At 41.6% G+C, this 18,199-nt stretch overlaps 1 protein-coding gene across 2 annotated transcripts in view; it reads right to left on the bottom strand.

The window, feature by feature from the left end:
• Window positions 1-128: 128 nt before the first annotated feature.
• FHL5 (four and a half LIM domains 5) overlaps window positions 129-18,199 on the bottom strand; it is a 47,114-nt gene continuing 29,043 nt past the window's right edge. For both annotated transcript variants that reach the window (XM_004710909.2, XM_045294495.1), the window contains exons 4-6: window positions 16,627-16,796; window positions 10,554-10,740; window positions 129-4,703 (exon numbers count right to left, since the gene is read on the bottom strand). In XM_004710909.2, the coding sequence (XP_004710966.1) occupies window positions 4,540-4,703; window positions 10,554-10,740; window positions 16,627-16,796 (521 nt within the window). In that variant the 3' untranslated portion in view covers window positions 129-4,539. The remainder of the gene's footprint in view (window positions 4,704-10,553; window positions 10,741-16,626; window positions 16,797-18,199) is intronic.

Here is an 18,199-nt window from a genome sequence, read left to right as displayed (position 1 = left end):
GAAGCACCAACAAACTAGAGTAAAGTTGTGCATTGCATCAGTGCTATACTGCACCCTGACTGGTTCATCTCTTCCCCGTGACCCCTCTGTGAGGGGATGTCCAAGTGTCTACAGATGGGCATGGGGTCTCCACTCCAAGGGCATACATTTTGATGGGAGCAGACATCTGCATCTTTTCCTGTGGAGTGACTAATGCGTTTGAACCTTGTGGTTCACATTCTTAATGCTTATGCTATCAACACTACTTTTGTTATCAGTTGTACTGAATTTTGCAGTGAATTTTTTATTGGCACCATTTGTGATCGATGTTAAGCATTATCACAATGGTGGGCCAGTCTCATAATCCAATACTTAATGGAGAATTTCATTTCTTAAAGCCATTTAAAAATTCTGAGCCCATGATCATCACATCACTATCAAACTTCACTTAAGCAATGACTGTAGGTTGACCTGGTGTGACTTCCTTTTTCTCTTTGCCTCTGTCTTCCCTCTTACTACTTACTACCTCCCCCGTCACTCAAGTTAACTCGGATGCCCCTTCTAGCCAGATGGACCATTTCTAATAATTCCGTTAAATGAAAACTGAAATTCTTTTCAGCTTTTCCTTTGCTATCTTTAATCACCAACATGAAATGTTTTGCTTTATCAGTCCACTCACTTATATCAACAAATCTTGCCCTTGGCTTGCATTTTCTTTTGCTTCTCTTTTTCTTCTCTGGACCTTGGAGTGAAACGTACTATTCCAGCTTGACCTAACCTTCGAAACCCTGCCCTCTCCCTTTCTGTTCCGTGCAGAATCACTACCATCGTGTTCCTCAAATACCTAAACACAAGGTCCCAATCCCTTCCCCCTTCTAGGTAAAAACCAGTTGGTATCCTTTGCCCATAACTTCAAATCTAAACCTTTTATTCCAGGAGTAAATATTCTTCCTTCAACTGACCTTTTGTGTTTTAGCACTTTCTGTTCTTTGTGCTCTCTGGCACAGTCGCTCAGATGCTCCCAAGCCATCTGGTTGTTATTAACACACGGACTTTTTTCTATTGCTTTCCTGCCTGTGCAGATGTCACCCGTTCAGTCACCGGGAAGTCACTACTTCCTGAGACAGCCGTTTCCATCCTTGGAGAGGTCGGTTTGAGGGCTTTGCATCGTGCTGAGATCAATTCCCATAGATGACATTTCCTTTGATCTGTCTAGATCATTCTATACACATTCCAGTATTTTTGGCATGGTGGTGCTATGGGGAGGATGGTGGCACTATTTTTTAACCATGAAGGATGGCTCTCTGGCCCTCCCACATTCCTATGTCTTGATCTACCCTGGCAGTCCCCATACTGGGGGAACTCTGATTTGGGACATATTGCTGTTGCTGTGTGCCATTAAGTAGAATCCAACTCATCGCCATCAATCCCATTCAACAGGGTTATCAGGTCTCTGTAGTGATCCTATTTAAAATAAAATAAAATCACTGCCACGGAGTTGATTCTGACTCAGAGTGACTGTATAGATCAGGGTAGAAATGCCTCATGGGGTTAATTAACTAGGTTGTATTCTTTATGGGAGCAAATCGCCATGTCTTTTGGCCTACAGAGCCACTGTGCAGGCTCAAATCACCCACCTTTTGGTAAACCAAAAGTGTTTAACTACTGCACTATCACGTATAAGCACATGTTTTATAAGTCGTTAAAGACGAAACCATCTTCTAAATATTGTAGTATTTATATGTCAAAACATATATAATAAGACAGTTTTCTAGTTATCCAAGTATAACAAGGTCACTAGGAAGTAGTTGAGATAAATTTAATTATAAAGATTGAATGTGCATGGGCACACACACACACACACACACACACACACAGTCTCAGATATCACCCACTGCTTAGCTAAGCAAAGTATCCTGCATGACATAGCCATCTGTCATTGGTGAATGGAAGAAGCATCACAGGTTGCACAGCAGTCCAGATTTCCAATGGCATGGCTTTCTAAATATGTCAGATGCTATTAGTTTCTAGAGCTAAAAAAAGGTGGCATATTCAGTTCTAGGTAAGAAGTTTCAAATCAGATATAGTTTTGCCAACATTTCACAGGACAAATACAACTGAGGAACTGTCGATCCCAAAAGGGGCAAATCTTTTTTCAAATAGTTGCTGTCGTCTCACCTTTTGTCTCTACCTCTGACTCCCCTGCATCTCTAAATGATTTTGCACTGTTATTTCAAAAGTTGTGTTTCCATAACAATTTTAATTGAGTCTCCTGAAATGCTGTTTTAATCATTAAAATCAGCCATAGCATATGATTAGAACTCACTCAGAACCTTTGTTGCTATGCCGTAATCTGAACGCAGACAGTAACAAAAATATGCCTCTGTGATGTTTCCTCCTGGCCTCCTCCTTGCCCCCCTTGAAACACGAAACCAGGGTTATGACGGACTGCGCAAAGCAGAGGCTGCTTTCCCTGTTTTCCACCCTCGGGAAACAGTGCTCAGGGGCCGGGAGATGGGGCCATTCGTTGGTATCTGATGGTTCATTCAGATCTGAAGATCAACATGCAGTAACGGACTTTTAACTGAGAGGGTTGCTTCTTTGCGCTGCCACGAACACTGATGGATTTCTAGGAGCTGCTCACGGTTCGGGGTGCACCCCCTGGTCGCACAGTCAATTGATACTCTGGAGCATGATTGGTTCAAAAGGAAGAGGTGGATGGCGTGATGTGGAGACAGTGGGGTGGGGCCACCTACAGCCCACATTACTCTATTATGCAATGTTGCCAGTCCTGAATTCTCAGCAGTGAATTACTTTTTTCAGTTCTTATTATTACTAGATTCCTTTAAAACCCACTTTTACGTCTGCCCATTAATCATCTATGCAATTTTAGAGGGCAAAATACATGAGGCTCAGAGTTAATTATGCATTCTATTATGCCTTGAGAAATCTGGATGAAAATCATGTTCCAACATTCAATCCCTTCCCTACAGCTCATTTCCACAAGAGATGATTTAACAATCTATTTGTTTTAAAGGTTTCCCTTTGGGGGGCAATGATGATCCTTGGTTTGCTCCACGTGAGAAAACAGACTTGCACTTCATGGAACCTGTAAGCATTTCGAACAATCATTGTGAACTTTGAAGAGAAATTTAATACAAAACAGGAGGAAACCTATGCCTTGGCAGCAATGATCCCTTCCTTGCCTCTACGGGAGCAGAGCCCTAGCAACGTCTGTGCCCAAGTGCTGCTGTTCCCACCTGGAACGGGATCAACTGGCTACGGACACAGTGCGGATGAGAGCAAATGCAGCTTGTTTTTCAACTCCAGAATCACTGTGTGTGAGCAGCAAACGAGTGATACAGACAATGAACCCACCACCCTTACGTTGAGGTGATTTGAAATCACAGCAGCCCTATGCAACCAAGTAGATGTGTTCCGTGGCCTCTCTAGGACAGCAAATCTCTGCAGAAGCAAATTGCCACATCTTGCGCCCACTGAGTGGCTGGTGGGTTCAAACAGCCAACCTTTCTGTTAGCAGCCTAGCATTTTCAAAACTCTGCCATCAGGATAGGGTCCTTGATTAAGGTTATAGAAGTCATAAGTCAATTTTCCTAATCAGTTCTCTTCTACCACTCATTGTCAGTCTATCATATCCTGTATAATAACTACCTGGCAATGCAAACGTGTCTCATAAATGCTTTATTTGGATCCAGAAATTAGTTTTGAGGTAGGGTTTGGTGTGCCCTAGGTTCAAGATTTTATTTATTCATAATGTTTTCTTTAAGTATTCTTAGTGCCATGACCCTACTATCATTTGCTCATCACACTGCAACAGTGTTCTTTTGCTCGTTCCCATATAATTACCAAAGATTCCATTTGGGGGAATAAGCATTGTACCTCAAAATTCTTTTCTTCCTACCTTACCATCCTTACTTCACTGCTTGATAAGTAATTTAATGGTTGACAGATAACTTTCCACCACATTCTTCTATTTTTTTAAAAAAGATAACTTATAGTCTGCTTCTCTATGGTGCTATCATCATTAGCTTCCAATAAGAGTATATCAATAATATGCCAATTAGCTCCCTCGATGTTGCTCAAAATATTAATAGGCTGTCTGCAGGACTTCTGTCCCTACACATAAATCACCTCTGCTCACCTCATGATACACGCCTGGCATTTCACTGCTGATGTGTCTTCCGTGATTTCATTCATAAGCTTTAGTGTTGGAAAAAATAACTGTTTTTGGAAACATCCCCAGGCCTGCTAGGATAGGCATCTACTTTATTTGAAGCTGTGACAGTGCCCTGATCCTAACAACAGAGAGCAGTGTTTCACCAGGAGCTGCACCGGCTGACTTAGTACACAGTCATTGCTGAGCGCTGTGCGCCTCCCCTTACATTACAGTTCAAGCTAAGTGTGTGCAGAAGCTCTGCCACTCTAAAGTCGACATGAATATTTTCTAAAACTCAAGTCAAAAACTACTACTTCCACCAAGTTCGGTATTTAGTGAGAACAAAAGCAACGTGAAGTCCAGATGGAGACAGAGGTGTCTGTCTACAGGTCAGTGTCCATCCCCGAGCTGCACTTGCGACAGAAGATGTCCTTGTTCTGGGTCAGGAAGCCTTCCCCCACCAGGGAGACGGAGCACCTCCCACAGTTAAAGCACTCACTGTGCCACTGGCGGTCTTGAAAGCAGATAAACTTGGCCCCTCTGAGACCTAGGAAGGAATCGGTGAGAAAAGAGTAACTGATGAAGCAATTCCTTCAACGATCGGGGCTGGGAGCATAGCAGTGAAAACGGGCAACATGGAGGCAAGTGAACCTTTACAAATGGCCAACAAAGCTGCCTCCCTTTTCCTCGGTCCTTATTCTGGGGTTCTCTCAGCTGGAGACAATTTCCTATGTCAGCTAACCACACTGCCAGGGAAATTCTTTCATTGTCTATACAAGTAGCTGGAATCTGCATAGAAAAAACCACCCAATTTTGGAAGCAGAAAGGATGCCTATGATATAGAAAGAAATACAGTGCAGGGCAGAGAGATTTTTGAATCTACTTGAATCCAATTTCCTTTCTCTCTGTGGGTGATCCTCAGTTTTCTTAGCTGTGAAATGAAGATAAAATGATAAAATGTTCACTGCCTCACTTGCTGTTTGATGTTCTTAATAATTGTAATATCCTCTGTCTTTTCACAGATCTGCTTTTACTCTGGATCCAGTCACCTGGCCCCGGTGCGCTGTAGGACACATTTCTGAAGGTCCTCAAATGGCACCTTCATTGAGCCTCTCACGGAGCTATCCCAACAGGATGACCTTCTTACCATGGCCAGCTTCAGCTGAAAAGACGACAGTCTACAGATGTGACAAAGTCTACACATTTGATCGACTCTAGCCAGTGAGTCCTTGGCACTCCACAAATAGTATTTAAGGTGCTCCTTGTCACTCCTATCCCTCTTTCGCTTGAGACTCACTAGAGCCACGGGGTTGCTAAGAACTCTGGTTGAGTTTTGAGTTTTCATTGAGCCTCTGGTCCTTTTCTCCCTAATATGATCCTATGGGATGGATCCAGAAATTAGTTTTGAGGTAGGGTTTGGTGTGCCCTAGGTTCAGGATTTTATTTATTCATAATGTTTTCTCTAAGTATTCGTAGTGCCATGATCCTACTATCATTTGCTCATCACACTGCAACAGTGTTCTTTTGCTCGTTCCCATATAATTACCAAATATTCCATTTGGGAGAATAAGCATCGTACCTCAAAATTCTTTTCTTCCTACCTTACCAACCTTACTTCACTGCTTGATAAGTAATTTAATGGTTGACAGATAACTTTCCACCACATTCTTCTATTTTTTAAAAAAAGAAGATAACTTATAGTCTGCTTCTCTATGGTGCTATCATCATTAGCTTCCAATAAAAGTATATCAATAATATGCCAATTAGCTCCCTCGATGTTGCTCAAAATATTAATAGGCTGTCTGCAGGCCTTCTGCCGTCCCTACACATAAATCACCTCTGCTCATGAAGCTCATGGTACATGCCTGGCATTTCGCTGCTGATGTGTCTTCCGTGATTTCACTCATAAGCTTTATACCAGGGACAAATGTAAAAGTAATTCTTCTGGAATTTTGCAGAAAAGTAAAGCATAGACACTGTTGGCTGCAGGATTTATGAGAAGCCTGATTCAACATGTGAGATGCTTGCAAACTGCTCCAGTTTTGGGTATGTTTCCCTCCTCGGGCCGTGAGGGTTATTTGCAGAAAGAAAGTCATCTACGAAAGAAATCTCTGGCACCTGTTTTATCTGGCTCCGTTTGCTCCTCGCAAATCAGTGGAACGAGGGCTGTCATTTGTGGGGCACTTGACTCCATGCCAGGCACTATTTCAAGCCCTTCCTACATCTTGCCTCATTTAGCCCTCACCTCAGCCGTATGGGTTAGATGTCATCATCCCATTTTGCAGACAAAACAGGGTCAACAACCTGCCTCAGCTCACCCAGCTGGTAAGGGACAGAGTTGGGACAAGGCTCTTCACCTCACCAGATGCCATTTGAACGGATCTTTGACAAAGAACATCCCCAGAACCCTCAGCATCTCTTTCTAAAAGAGCCACAGCATTGGAAGCTCTTGTCCCATCTGCAAGCAGTGAGGCTCAGGTGTGGTCCTGATCAACTCTCCATTTTACCAGTAAAGGAAAAGCCAGACCTTGGAGGGGGATCCCGTTTCCAGCCCACACAGTAGGGCGAAGCAGGGGCTTACAGATTCACGGAAGGTGGAATACTATTTTTAAACATCCTAACATATCAATTCAACATGGACTCACACAGACCAACATTATGGCGATGTTTTGCTCAGTTAGACCTGGGGTCACCATGACATGACTTTAGGCTGACTCAATAGCAACTAACAACATATAGATTTTTTTTTTCAATGACTGCTTTCAGGATGACACATTGTTTGCATGACTGCCCATCTTTCAGAAGACAAATCTATACGACAGTGTCAGAATTCCTTGTGGTGCATTGGTTCAGCTGGCTCCGTTTTAAAGATGCATTACTGAAGAGCTAGTCTCGTTCTCTGTCAGGTCAGATCAAGATACAGTAAAGTGAGCTGGAAGATTTTCAGGCATTCTGGTCTGGTGGCTTTCAATCACAGAGCAAAGAGTACATTATTAAGAAAAAGGTTAGCGGTTCTGTTTATCCTGATTATTCTAGATTAAAGACACAATAAGCTCTCTGAACTACACTGGGTGAAACCTTATGCTCCTGATGATCCTTATGTTTTAGTGCAGATCCGTTTGATTTTTCTGCTAGAACCTAAAAAACGTTGGGCTCAGTGACTGATCTGCAATAAACCACTTGAAAAAGAAATCACTTAGACCCATGAACCTGTGATGAGTCTGATTTGAAACTCATCAAGTTCAGGACACGCAGAATCTTAGCAGAGCAAAGTCATTGGGGCTCTCAAAAAGTTTTGAAACCTCATTTTGAGTTGTTTAATTTCCTCATTGAAACCCCACCCCCCATTTTTTCCCTGACCCAGTTGAAGAAATGTGTTATGGAAGAAATGGTTTGAGTTAGAAAGCCATGACTGCAGATTCTACTAAGAAGATTTTGGAGCTGAGGTGCTGTTGAATGTACCAAAGTGCCATTTTGTAACTAAAATCAATACAGAGTGGGGCGTAGTCTCATGACGTCGAAGGCAGGATAGCAGAGTAGTGAAGAGCGCAAGTCCTGGAGCCACGGACTGCCTGGCACTGCTGATTCGAGGCCTTGCAGGACAGAGGAGGTGGCCTGGCTGAGTGATGGGGCAAGGTGCAAGGAACGGAAAAGGCAAACCCTGCATAATAGGGCGCACTGTCTGTCACCATGGCCCTACAGGGAGTGTGGGGCACCTGCTCACTCATGGTAGGCTCGGGGGCTGCAGGGATGTACAGGCCAAACATAACACATCTGCTGACCAGATGTAGCCTATGGCCCAGCAGTTAGTGATTCTGGGAAACATGGCGCTCCTGTATAGACAATCAGAACCCGGATTTCTTTGCCCAATAACTCTCTCTCTCCCTTTGCAAGTTAGTGAAACCCAGGCTTTTCTCTGGTCTACACTGGGTTAAACGTTGTACTCTTGAATGATCATCCTTATATTTCAATTGCACTGAAACTCTTTCACATTGTGATAGATTTGAAGTTGAAAGAGGAGGCAGACAGGAAAAAAGACTCTTTCATTTTAATGAAATACAATCAAGCTTCTGGGAACAAGAATAGGAATACAGTTCTATCACATTATTATGTGACTGGAAACGCTCCAGTGGTGTAGTGGTTATGTGTTTGGCTGAGATGGGCATGGTTGGCAGTTTGAAACCATCAGCAGCTCCTCGGGAGAAAAACCGGGCTTTCTACTCTCGTGAACAGTTACAGGCTGGAAAATGCACTGGGGGTGCGATGAGTCCGCACGGACTCTATGGCAGGGAGTAAATGTCCTAACAGAATAGCTGATGTGCTTTTCAGATGTAAATAGTTATTTATTATAGGATTAGCATTTTAGATGTGTGATGGAGGACATATAATGCTTTTATTAAAATCTTGAGAATATATTTTTTAAAATTTAAAAGAAAAAAAATTTTAACATGGATTGATTTACCATTTGCTTCTTGTTTTTGGAATCATTTTACTGTATGTTGTTTATTCAGTAGAATGCTTCTTGTTTTCTTTCAGCTAATTATAATTAAAACTCACTGGCAGTGACTAGAAAGAAAAGAGAATCCTCCATTTGTTAGAAGCATCTGAAAATGAAATTTAATTAATTCCTGACCTATGCTACTCTAGTAATTAATTACAGCTTCAGACGTTTTATGCAGCACTTGCATTTAATTAGAACCTTTTCTATTTTAAGGCTGGTTGGGCCTTGCTCGGAATGAAGCAGGATTCTGATTTATTATTTCCCACCCTGCCCGGCAGATCAGGAAAGTGCTGGTCCAGATCAGGGCTCTTTGTGAAATCTCTGGCTTCTTCGCCAGCACTGATCTCTGCCCCCCTTTAGCTGTGTTTCACTTCGAGTCAGTCCCAGAGCTCAGGACTGAAGGACAGATCATGCCCTTGTTCCTCGTTTTCAAGTGCCACCCCACAGACAACGGTATGCCTGGTCGGAGTTATCCTCACAATTGTTGATTTCGTGTTTGTTGTAGCCTCTCTGTATTTAAGAACCTTCCCTCTGGAGTGGGTTGGGGACTCATCTTTCAGCATGAAATGAGACAATATTTTGTAGTTATTTCCGTGGCTTTACTTAACACCATCAGGGAGCCTTGGTGGCATAGTAGGTTACGTGGTGGGCTGATAACTTCAAGGTCAGTAGTTTGAACTCACTAGCTACCCCTGGGGAGAAAGACGAGGCTTTCTGCTCCTGTTCAGATTTACAGGCTTGGAAACCCACAGAGGCAGTTCTACCTGGTCTTATAGGGTCACTCAATGGCAGCGAATTTGAGTGAGAATTTTGGGAAGTAGATCGACAAGCCTTTCTCTATAATCTGTCTGTCTTTGGAAGCTTCACTGAAACATGTCCACAATGGTGACTCTACTGCCATTTGAAATACCAGTGGCATAGTTTCTAGCATATAACAATATGCAAGCCACCAAAGAGTGACAACTGACAGCCATTTGTGGCACAGAGGATATCTGTTGTTGTTGGTGGTGGTGTTAGGTGCCATCAAGTTGGTTATGACCCATAGGGACCTTATGCACAACAGAACGAAACATTACACAGTGCGGCCCCTTCCTCATACTTGTTCTTATGCCTAAGCCCATTGTTACAGCCACTATATCCATCCGTCTCATTAAGGCCCTTCCTCCTCTGCACTGCCCCTCCACTTTACCACGCATGATGTCCTTCTCCAGGGCCTGGTCTCTCCTGACATTATATCCAAAGTACATAAGACAAGCAGTCTTGCCATCCTTGCCTCTAAAGAGCACTGTGGCCATACTTTTACCAAGATTGATTCATTTGTCCTTTTACGAGTTCATGGCCCTTTCAATATTCCTCTCCAGCACCACAGTTCAAATGCAACACTGGATAGCTCCCTCAGTTATCTTCTGCTTTACTGATGTAAGATTTACATGTACACATGGCTGTTCACAGGTGCTTATCTCAAAAAGAAGCAAATAAAAATTAACCATTTTTTCTTGCATCTCCTAAATCAATTATATAGCATCTTACAACATCATAACCATCCCATGGTTTTGGGGGGCTTTTTTTTTGGTTGCTGTTTGCTGCCCTCAAATCAATCCCCCACCCTGTGACCCCATGTGCAGCAGAACCCGGTTACCCGCCTGCTCTTACTGGTTGAGTTTTGGAGACATGTTGCCGGGCATGTCTATTGAATGAGTCTTAGTCTGGAAACTCTACCCAAACCTGCTCAACATCATAGTAACACAGGCCTCTACTAACGGACAGATGTGGCTGCACATCAAACCTGAGTCTCCTACATGGAGGGCAAGAATTCTCTCAGCGAAGCAGCCCCGGTGTCCCCAGCATCTTAGGATAGGGCCATATTGAAATGAAAGACAAAAGCAAACAACTCACCAGTAATGGGTTTGTTGCAGGCTGCACACTTTTTGGCAAAAAGATGGTTGTAGCAGTCCAAGCAGAACGGATAATCATCTCTGGACATGAACTCTTCGTTGTAGAGTTCTTTCCTACAGCCGCTGCACAGAAAGCACTCTCTATGCCAGGGCTGGCCATGAAATGTTACTCCGCCTGAAGTTATCACCTGCCAAGAGACAGCGTAAAAGACAGTGACTACAATTCAGATCGATCATGGGTCTCTTCAAAGTCCACAAGAGGGGTTTAAAAATGATCTCTTTGGAGAAGGTGTTCTCTCCTTTTAAGACCTTTGTGATTCTTTTGAGTCAATATAAGAAATGAAGAGGCAGACAGGAGGAAATAGACCTGGTGCAAAATGAGAGCATTTCTGATGGTCCCTTTATGATGGACTCGGAAACAGTGAGGGCTGTATCTACTGCTTCATCTACTGGCAACGGGGTCCACTCCTAGGGACCCTATCAGACAGAGCAGAGCCGCTCCGTGTGGATTTCCAAGGCTGCAAATCTTTCTGGGAGCAGACAGCTTCATCTTCCTCTCATGGATCAATGGGTGGGTTGGAACAACGGGCCACGCTGCTAACAGCCGAACGTGGAGCACGCGGCACCACTAGCACTTCTTGGATTGTGCTGAAAAATCAAAGCCAAACTCACTGCCATCGAGTCAATTCTGACTCTAGGGGCCCCATTGGATAAGGCAGAACTTCCCCTGGGGGTTCAAACTGCTGACTTTGCAGTTAGCAGCCCAATGAGTAACCACTACACCACCAGGGCTCCTGAGGATGATGAGAAAAAAAGTTTAACAATAGTGGCTCATCAGTCCCTCCTTCCCTGACTTTCTTATTGTCTTCGAGATCTGCCAATAAGCCTGGCCAATTTTTAAAAATAATATATTCTTACCAGAGGACTTCAAAAAGTTCATGGAAACAAGGGATGAAAAGATAGTGGGATTTTTCCATGAACTTTTTGAAGACCCCCTCCTATTTCCATGTCTGCGTTTTAAGGATGGTGGTGTGGGAAAAAAAAAATCTGTTTTCATCCTAAAGCTCGAGCAGTAGCAATCCTGAATGGAATTGATAAACACCATTAGATGCAATAATCACTACCATGTTTTAAGGTTTTGGTATTGTTTCAGTTTTTGCCATTGTGCTGAGGGTCAGCCCCTCAGGTGGTAGCGAATATTACTTGTACCCTTTATAGAGAGGCCCCTGTGGAGGGGTGGCATGATTAAGTACATTGCCCACAGTCCTCCAGGTATAACCTGGCAGAGCGAACATTCAGACCTCCGTCTGACGTTAGTGTGCGTGAGTGTAATCGCTAATACAGCAGTAGTGAGTCCAGAGTACCTTGTACAAATGAAGCAGTTGGTATGCCCTTGACAAACGAGTGGACACTGGGGGAGGGGGAAAATCTTTAGAAAGCAATTCCAATATTTTTATCTAGCACATACGGGTGCTGTGGGCAACTGCCTGATTTGTTGGCTCTAAGAAATTGGTACCGGTTATGTATTGAGATTAATGTCTGATTCTCTAGGATTTTTCAGAGAGGCTATTAATCCTTCACAAAATATTTTTTTCCAAGCCAGTTTAATCTATAGATAATACTCTTTAAAGGCAGAGGCATTGTTATTTAGAATTGGATGGATAGATATATATTGGAAAACTCTTCTTGTGAAGCCATTTTTAAGTCCTATCATCTTTCAAATCAATGGCTATTGAGCTCCAGGAAATGGCTGTGAACTTGGAATGCATTCATCTGAATGCTGTATAATGCCAGAAGCAATGTGATAGCTGAGAGTGCCTATGATCTTTGTATTTAAATTAATTAGATGTAGGAATTACTGAGCTCATCCTAAGCCATTTCATTATTGACAAGCTCAAAAAGGTTCATTGTTATAACATCTGGGCTTTGGAAGAAAAGTTGTCCTCAAGGTATTTTTAATCTTTAACCAATATCTTAAATTTTAAAGATACTCAGTAGAAAGTTACATTCTATCCCAAATGAAAAAAGGAAGTATGCTTCTTTGAATATGTAAATGAAAGTAGAATAGTGCATGTGAATAAAATAATTTAAAATACCCCCTATTGACTTCAAATGCTTTCTGATAGTCACAGCAGAATTCAAGATTCCTTTGATTGGTTTGGTCAAATGATTAGCAGGCAATGCTTGAAAGATTGGAAAACTTGGAAAATGTCTTCACAGCAAATGAAAACTTAATAAGTACACCAAAGGCTGGAGTATTTAAACGGGGAGAAGAAACTCTATAACCTTACAAATAAGTTTGCTTGGGGCTATCTTCCTGCTGAAGTGGAAGGCTGGGTAAGATGACCTCTAATGTTTAGATTTGATTCCCCAGTGGCAAAGTGGAGGGAATCATGATTTGACTTGTAGTGGATGGTCGCTGAATGTCATGATCTGTATACTACCCAATATAAATATTTTATAAATGTTTGATGACTTCAAATGATGTCCTACTTATAAACACATATTCTTATGATCTGGGAAGCACCAGAGCTTCGCCCTAGACAGCCCTCAGCACTGATGCACTAGAGAAATTCCCTTCTTGAATCTTTATAGCATCGAGAGAAACTTCATATTGTGTCTGATCAATGCTTTCTTACAAGTCTTGTTAGTATTTCAGCATAAAATTAATATAGAAAGTAGTTTCAAAACTGTAATCAAGTTGTCCGTCAACACAGTGGGACGAACCTCTCTAATTCATTTTCAGAATCTCTTTGTAAATGCATGGCACTGATTCAGGGAATTCTTTGGAAAGTCCTATGTCCATAGTGTGGTAAGTCTCCGGCTACTGTTTGTAGAGCCATTTTCTAAGTCACTGGTTCTGGTACAAGAATGGAGCTCTCTGGGTCTAAGACAATCATGCCATGCTACTAACAACTAGTTTTCATTAGAGTATAATGCCTTAATTATAACTTAAGAAGATTCATGGGTGTCCCCTCAGATGCAGTTTTATTATTATACATCTTTGAGGACCCCTGGTGGCAGTGCTTACACATTGGGCTACAATCTTCAAGGTTGGCAGTTCAAAACCACCAGGTTCCCCAGGAGAAAGACGGTGTGTTCTACTCCTGTAAACAGTCTCAGAGGGGTTCACAGGGGCACTTATACACTGTCCTTTAGGGTCACTATGGGTTGGCATTGACTCGGTAGCAGTGAGATATAGAGAATTACGTCGCATGTGTGCACGTATGTGTTTGTATTTGACTTTACAAAAAGTGGTGGTAAGACATCTAGCCGTCCAGATCCACGTGTATAAATGTCCTCAAGGGTTTCGCCAGCGCAGTCCATAGATCAAAATTGTTTAAAAGCCATTGTCAGAACATCAAGTGGGTTTCATGACTCCGCCTGCTCATCACAATTTGTACTATCTCTGCTACTCGTCCCACTTTCTTCAGTCTGCTGGGATTTTTCTCAGGAAATACCAGAGCCTCCAATCAGGAAGACATTGACATTGCTGGAGCGTAACTTGAGAAGGTCAATAGCCAGTTTAAATTGTTCCCTTGTATTCACTCTGTAACCCAGACTTTCATTTCTCTGAATCTGTCATACTTGTGCAAGAACCTCAAAATCAAGGTTCTTGGTATGAAAGGTTTCTGGCCAAAGGGCAGGCCAGACTCCATTTTGCTATTTGGAAAACTTAACTTTGGCTGCTTGACTTCTGCTTATCATTAACTTCGAGGGAAGAAGTTCATGGCTATTGTTTTCAAACAATGTTTGGAGAGGGGTCTAAAATATGGTGCAGTTAAAACTCAATAAAAGAAGGAATTATTTTCTCAGGAAACTGAAATAGCAAAGATTGAAATAATTATTTAAGGAACTCTTTAGGAAAAGGGTCTTGCAAATGTTTGCAAAATTTAACAGAGCATATTAGAAAAGAGACTGTCAGTCCTTTACTCAAGAGGACAATTGGTCAGTTATGTCTGTATGGGGGGACGCTAAACTGCAGTGCTTAGCATGATTAAAGATGACTGGCCTATGTCTCAATTAAAGCTCCGTGGTTGAAATAAACTTGTTCAAAGTCCTCCTTTCTGTCTTCCTAATGGTAAAGCTTAGACTTTAGAGCTATAACTTCTTTTTTTAACAGTTGTACTGACATATAACTCACATACCATACACTTCAGTAGTTGAAATATATTGAAAAGAGTGTGCAGTCATCACCACAATCAATTCTAGAACATTTTCTTCATTCTTTTACCCATTATTAGCTCCCTATTAGCTCCCAACCTTGCCCTGCAATAACCCTAAGGAATTATTAATCTACTTCCCCAATAGATTACCTATCCTGGATTTATTATAAAGAAAATCATACAAAGCAAACAAACAAAAACAACCAACAATGGCAACAAAATAAACTTTACTCTGAGAGAAAACTGGAGGTAATAGAAACTAGGGCAAATTAAACTTGGGTCAGAAGGGAAAATAAGTGATAATATGTTAAATTTTAACCTTACTATATCTGCAGTGAGGAGCACTGGTAGAGGAAGCACTGTAAGGTCAGCAGTTTGAAATCACCAGCTGCTCCTCAGGAGAAAGATGGATCTTTCTACAACCATAAATAGTTACAGTCTCAAAAACTCACAGGGGTTGTTCACTCCTGTCCTACAGGGTTGTTATGAGTTGGCATTGATTCTGTGGTCATGAGTTTGACTGTATCTACAGTAATCCACTTTTCAATGTACTGTCTGAGGCCAAGACTATTCACATCTCTCATCAATGGTCCTGATAGTGTAGTGGTCACAGGTTAAGCTGTTAACTTCCAGGTCAGCAGTTCAAAACCACTAGCTGCTACATGAGAGAAAGATAGGGCTTTCTTTTGTCCTAAAGAGCTACAGTCTTGGAAACCCTCCAGGGTAGTTCTGCCCGGTCCCACAGAGTTGCTATGATTCAGCACTGACTTGAGGACAGTTAGTTTTCTTTTGGTTTGAGTGATGGTTTGAGGGAGTTCAATAGAGGCTTCATCCACGTGGGAACTCTGCAAATGGTTTTCAGGCTTTCACTGTCATTCATATCTTTCTGCAAGCAAGTGCTCAGAATTTAAGGTCTAATACAATCCCCTCCTCTGATCTTGGATTTTATTATTTATCATATTTCATCACACAGTATTGGATGTAAAATTAGCTGACACCTCACTTAGATGGATGCTTGTTTGAAGACAAGCCTCTAACACCTCAGATGTTATTCTTTTGGATAGCTGTGCACCATCTGATTTTTTTCACTGCGCTTTTCTACAGCATCCTTGTATTCAGTGATCGCTTCATGAGGGCAAGCATTGAGCAGGGCCACATCATAAGAACTAATTGTTCTTAGATTAGGGCTTACAGTGAAGTACATGAACCTATAACTTCTTGTGAACTTTGACCAGAGGACAAGGTTATGGTCTGTAAAGAAAAGTTGTCAGTAATTGTTGTGAAGACAGTCACAGAAAAATGTTTGCAAAGCAGGTATACACAGCTTACTAAATAAGCTCCAAGAAATCTTTGTTAGAAAATGAATCAGCTAGCCTTGTAAAATTTCAACTTGCTATTGTCTTTTAACCATGAGTAAATTCTAGCTCACATGACTCTACTCAGGAACTTGTGTTCCCTTCTCACTTTTCAGTACAAAGGCTTCTTCTCCCTCAGAATATCAGAACAACCTGGGGAATTCTCACTACGTCCTGACTGATCCAAATCACTATACCCCCTCAATAAATAAATAAAATTTTAAAAGCTTTTTGCTTTAATTTCAATGGAGACCCAGTTTGCTCTTTAGCACACTAAGTGGATCAACAATTCTTTCCTTATAAACATTGTTTTAAAAGAGCGTGAGTTCTTACTGTACAGAACTACCAAATTTTGAATGTCAAATTCAGGATGCAGGTGGAATTTTATGAGTGATACAAGCAGATGGCCATCCTCACGGTGAGGATTCAAAGCTAATGTGAATGTGTAAATACAGATTTAAGATGATAGTATCAGCCCACTTGATATAATACTGGTGTAACTAAAAGGAATGATCTGCAGGTTCCATGTCCTTCACCCTCGTTAGGTAGTTACCTTCTTACAGAAGTTGCAATAGTGAGAAAACTCCTTCTCAAAGCATGGCACACAATAATTGCCACTCTCCTTGGAAATTAAAGGCTTGGTTCCTATTGGTTGTCGGCAGTGCTCACACACAAAGCAGGTTTCATGCCAGTAGTTTCCCTTAAATTCCATTTTGCGAGAACCTGTACTCCAAAAAGAAGAACCGGTTAGTACAAGTTGTGCATAATTTTATTTTCTTTAAGCAAGACTATGTTCAAATTTCCTTAAAAATATTTGAGCATTTTTAAGTTAAGGTGCAATTATTTTTATAGGAAAATAGTGTTTGAAGACCATTCATTTTGGGGGGGGAAAAAGATAGATGAATAGAGTTCATTAATAGAAATTAATTGCTATTTCTCTGACAACTTTTTCAAGCCCTTTTAAACTACAATTAGGATTTGTAAAAGTACTTAAAGTGGAGACTAGCTGTAGATGGTCAGATAAATTGGCCACAATAGTCATTCCGGGGATATTGTTATTGCAGTTAGGTGTCATCAAGTTGCTTTCGAATCATAGTAACCTTATGTATATCCTCACTATCATTATTATACTTGAGCCCATTATTATACTTGAGCCATTGTTGTAGCCACTGTGTCAATCCACGTCATTGAAGAGCTTGCTCTTATTTGCTGCCCCTTTACTTTACCAAACACAATGTACTTCTCCAGGGACTGGACGGACCTGATAACACCTAAAAAGGATATGAAGCAAAGCCTTGTTATCCTTGCCTCTACAGCTCATTCTGGGTGTGCTTCTACAAAAACAGCTTTGTTCATTTTTCTGGAAGTCCATGAGATAGTCAATATTCTTCCCCAACATTGTAATTCAAAGATAACAATTCTTGTTCCGTCTTCTTTATTCATGTCCAGCTTTTGCATGCATGTGGGGTGAGTGAAAATATAGCTTTGATCAGGCACCACTTAGTCTTCAAGGAGACATGTCTATGTTTGAACACTCTAAAGCAGTTTGCAGCAGATTTGTCCATTACAATATATCACTTGTATTGTTGACTCCTGCTTCCATGGACACTGATTGTGGATCCAAGTAAAATAAAATTCTTGACAACTTCCATCTTTCTCTGTTTTTCAAGTTGCCCTGAATTGACTGAGTGTGAGGATTTCTGTTTCTTTATCTTGAAGTCCGGTCCATACTGGAGGCTTCAGTCTTTGATAAGATTGTGTCATCTGCAAGTCACAGTTCTTAGTGAGTCCTCCTCCAATCCTAATTTTGTTTTCTTCTTCATATAACCCAGTCTTGCAGATTATTTTGCTCAACATAGAAATAGCATAAATAGTAAGATAGACAGGATAAACAATCTGGAGGATAAAACAATGGGACTGGGGGGACATGGGAGATGGGGAGGTGGGGGAAAGGAAATGGGTGTTAACAAACCCAGGGAAAAGGAAAGAAGTGATCCAAAATTGAGGGTGTAGGAGGCCTGGTCGTGCTTGATCAAGGGCAATATAATTGAGAGGAATTACTGAAACCCAAATGAAGGCTGAACACAATAGTGGGACAAGAGGAAAGTGAAAGGAAATAGAGGAAG

The sequence above is a fragment of the Echinops telfairi genome, unplaced genomic scaffold, assembly GCF_000313985.2.
Source record: "Echinops telfairi isolate 266 unplaced genomic scaffold, ASM31398v2 ScPeMD7_3533;HRSCAF=4204_0, whole genome shotgun sequence".
In the NCBI taxonomy this organism is placed as follows: Eukaryota; Metazoa; Chordata; class Mammalia; order Afrosoricida; family Tenrecidae; genus Echinops; species Echinops telfairi.
This window is presented reverse-complemented; position numbering and strand designations above follow the sequence as displayed.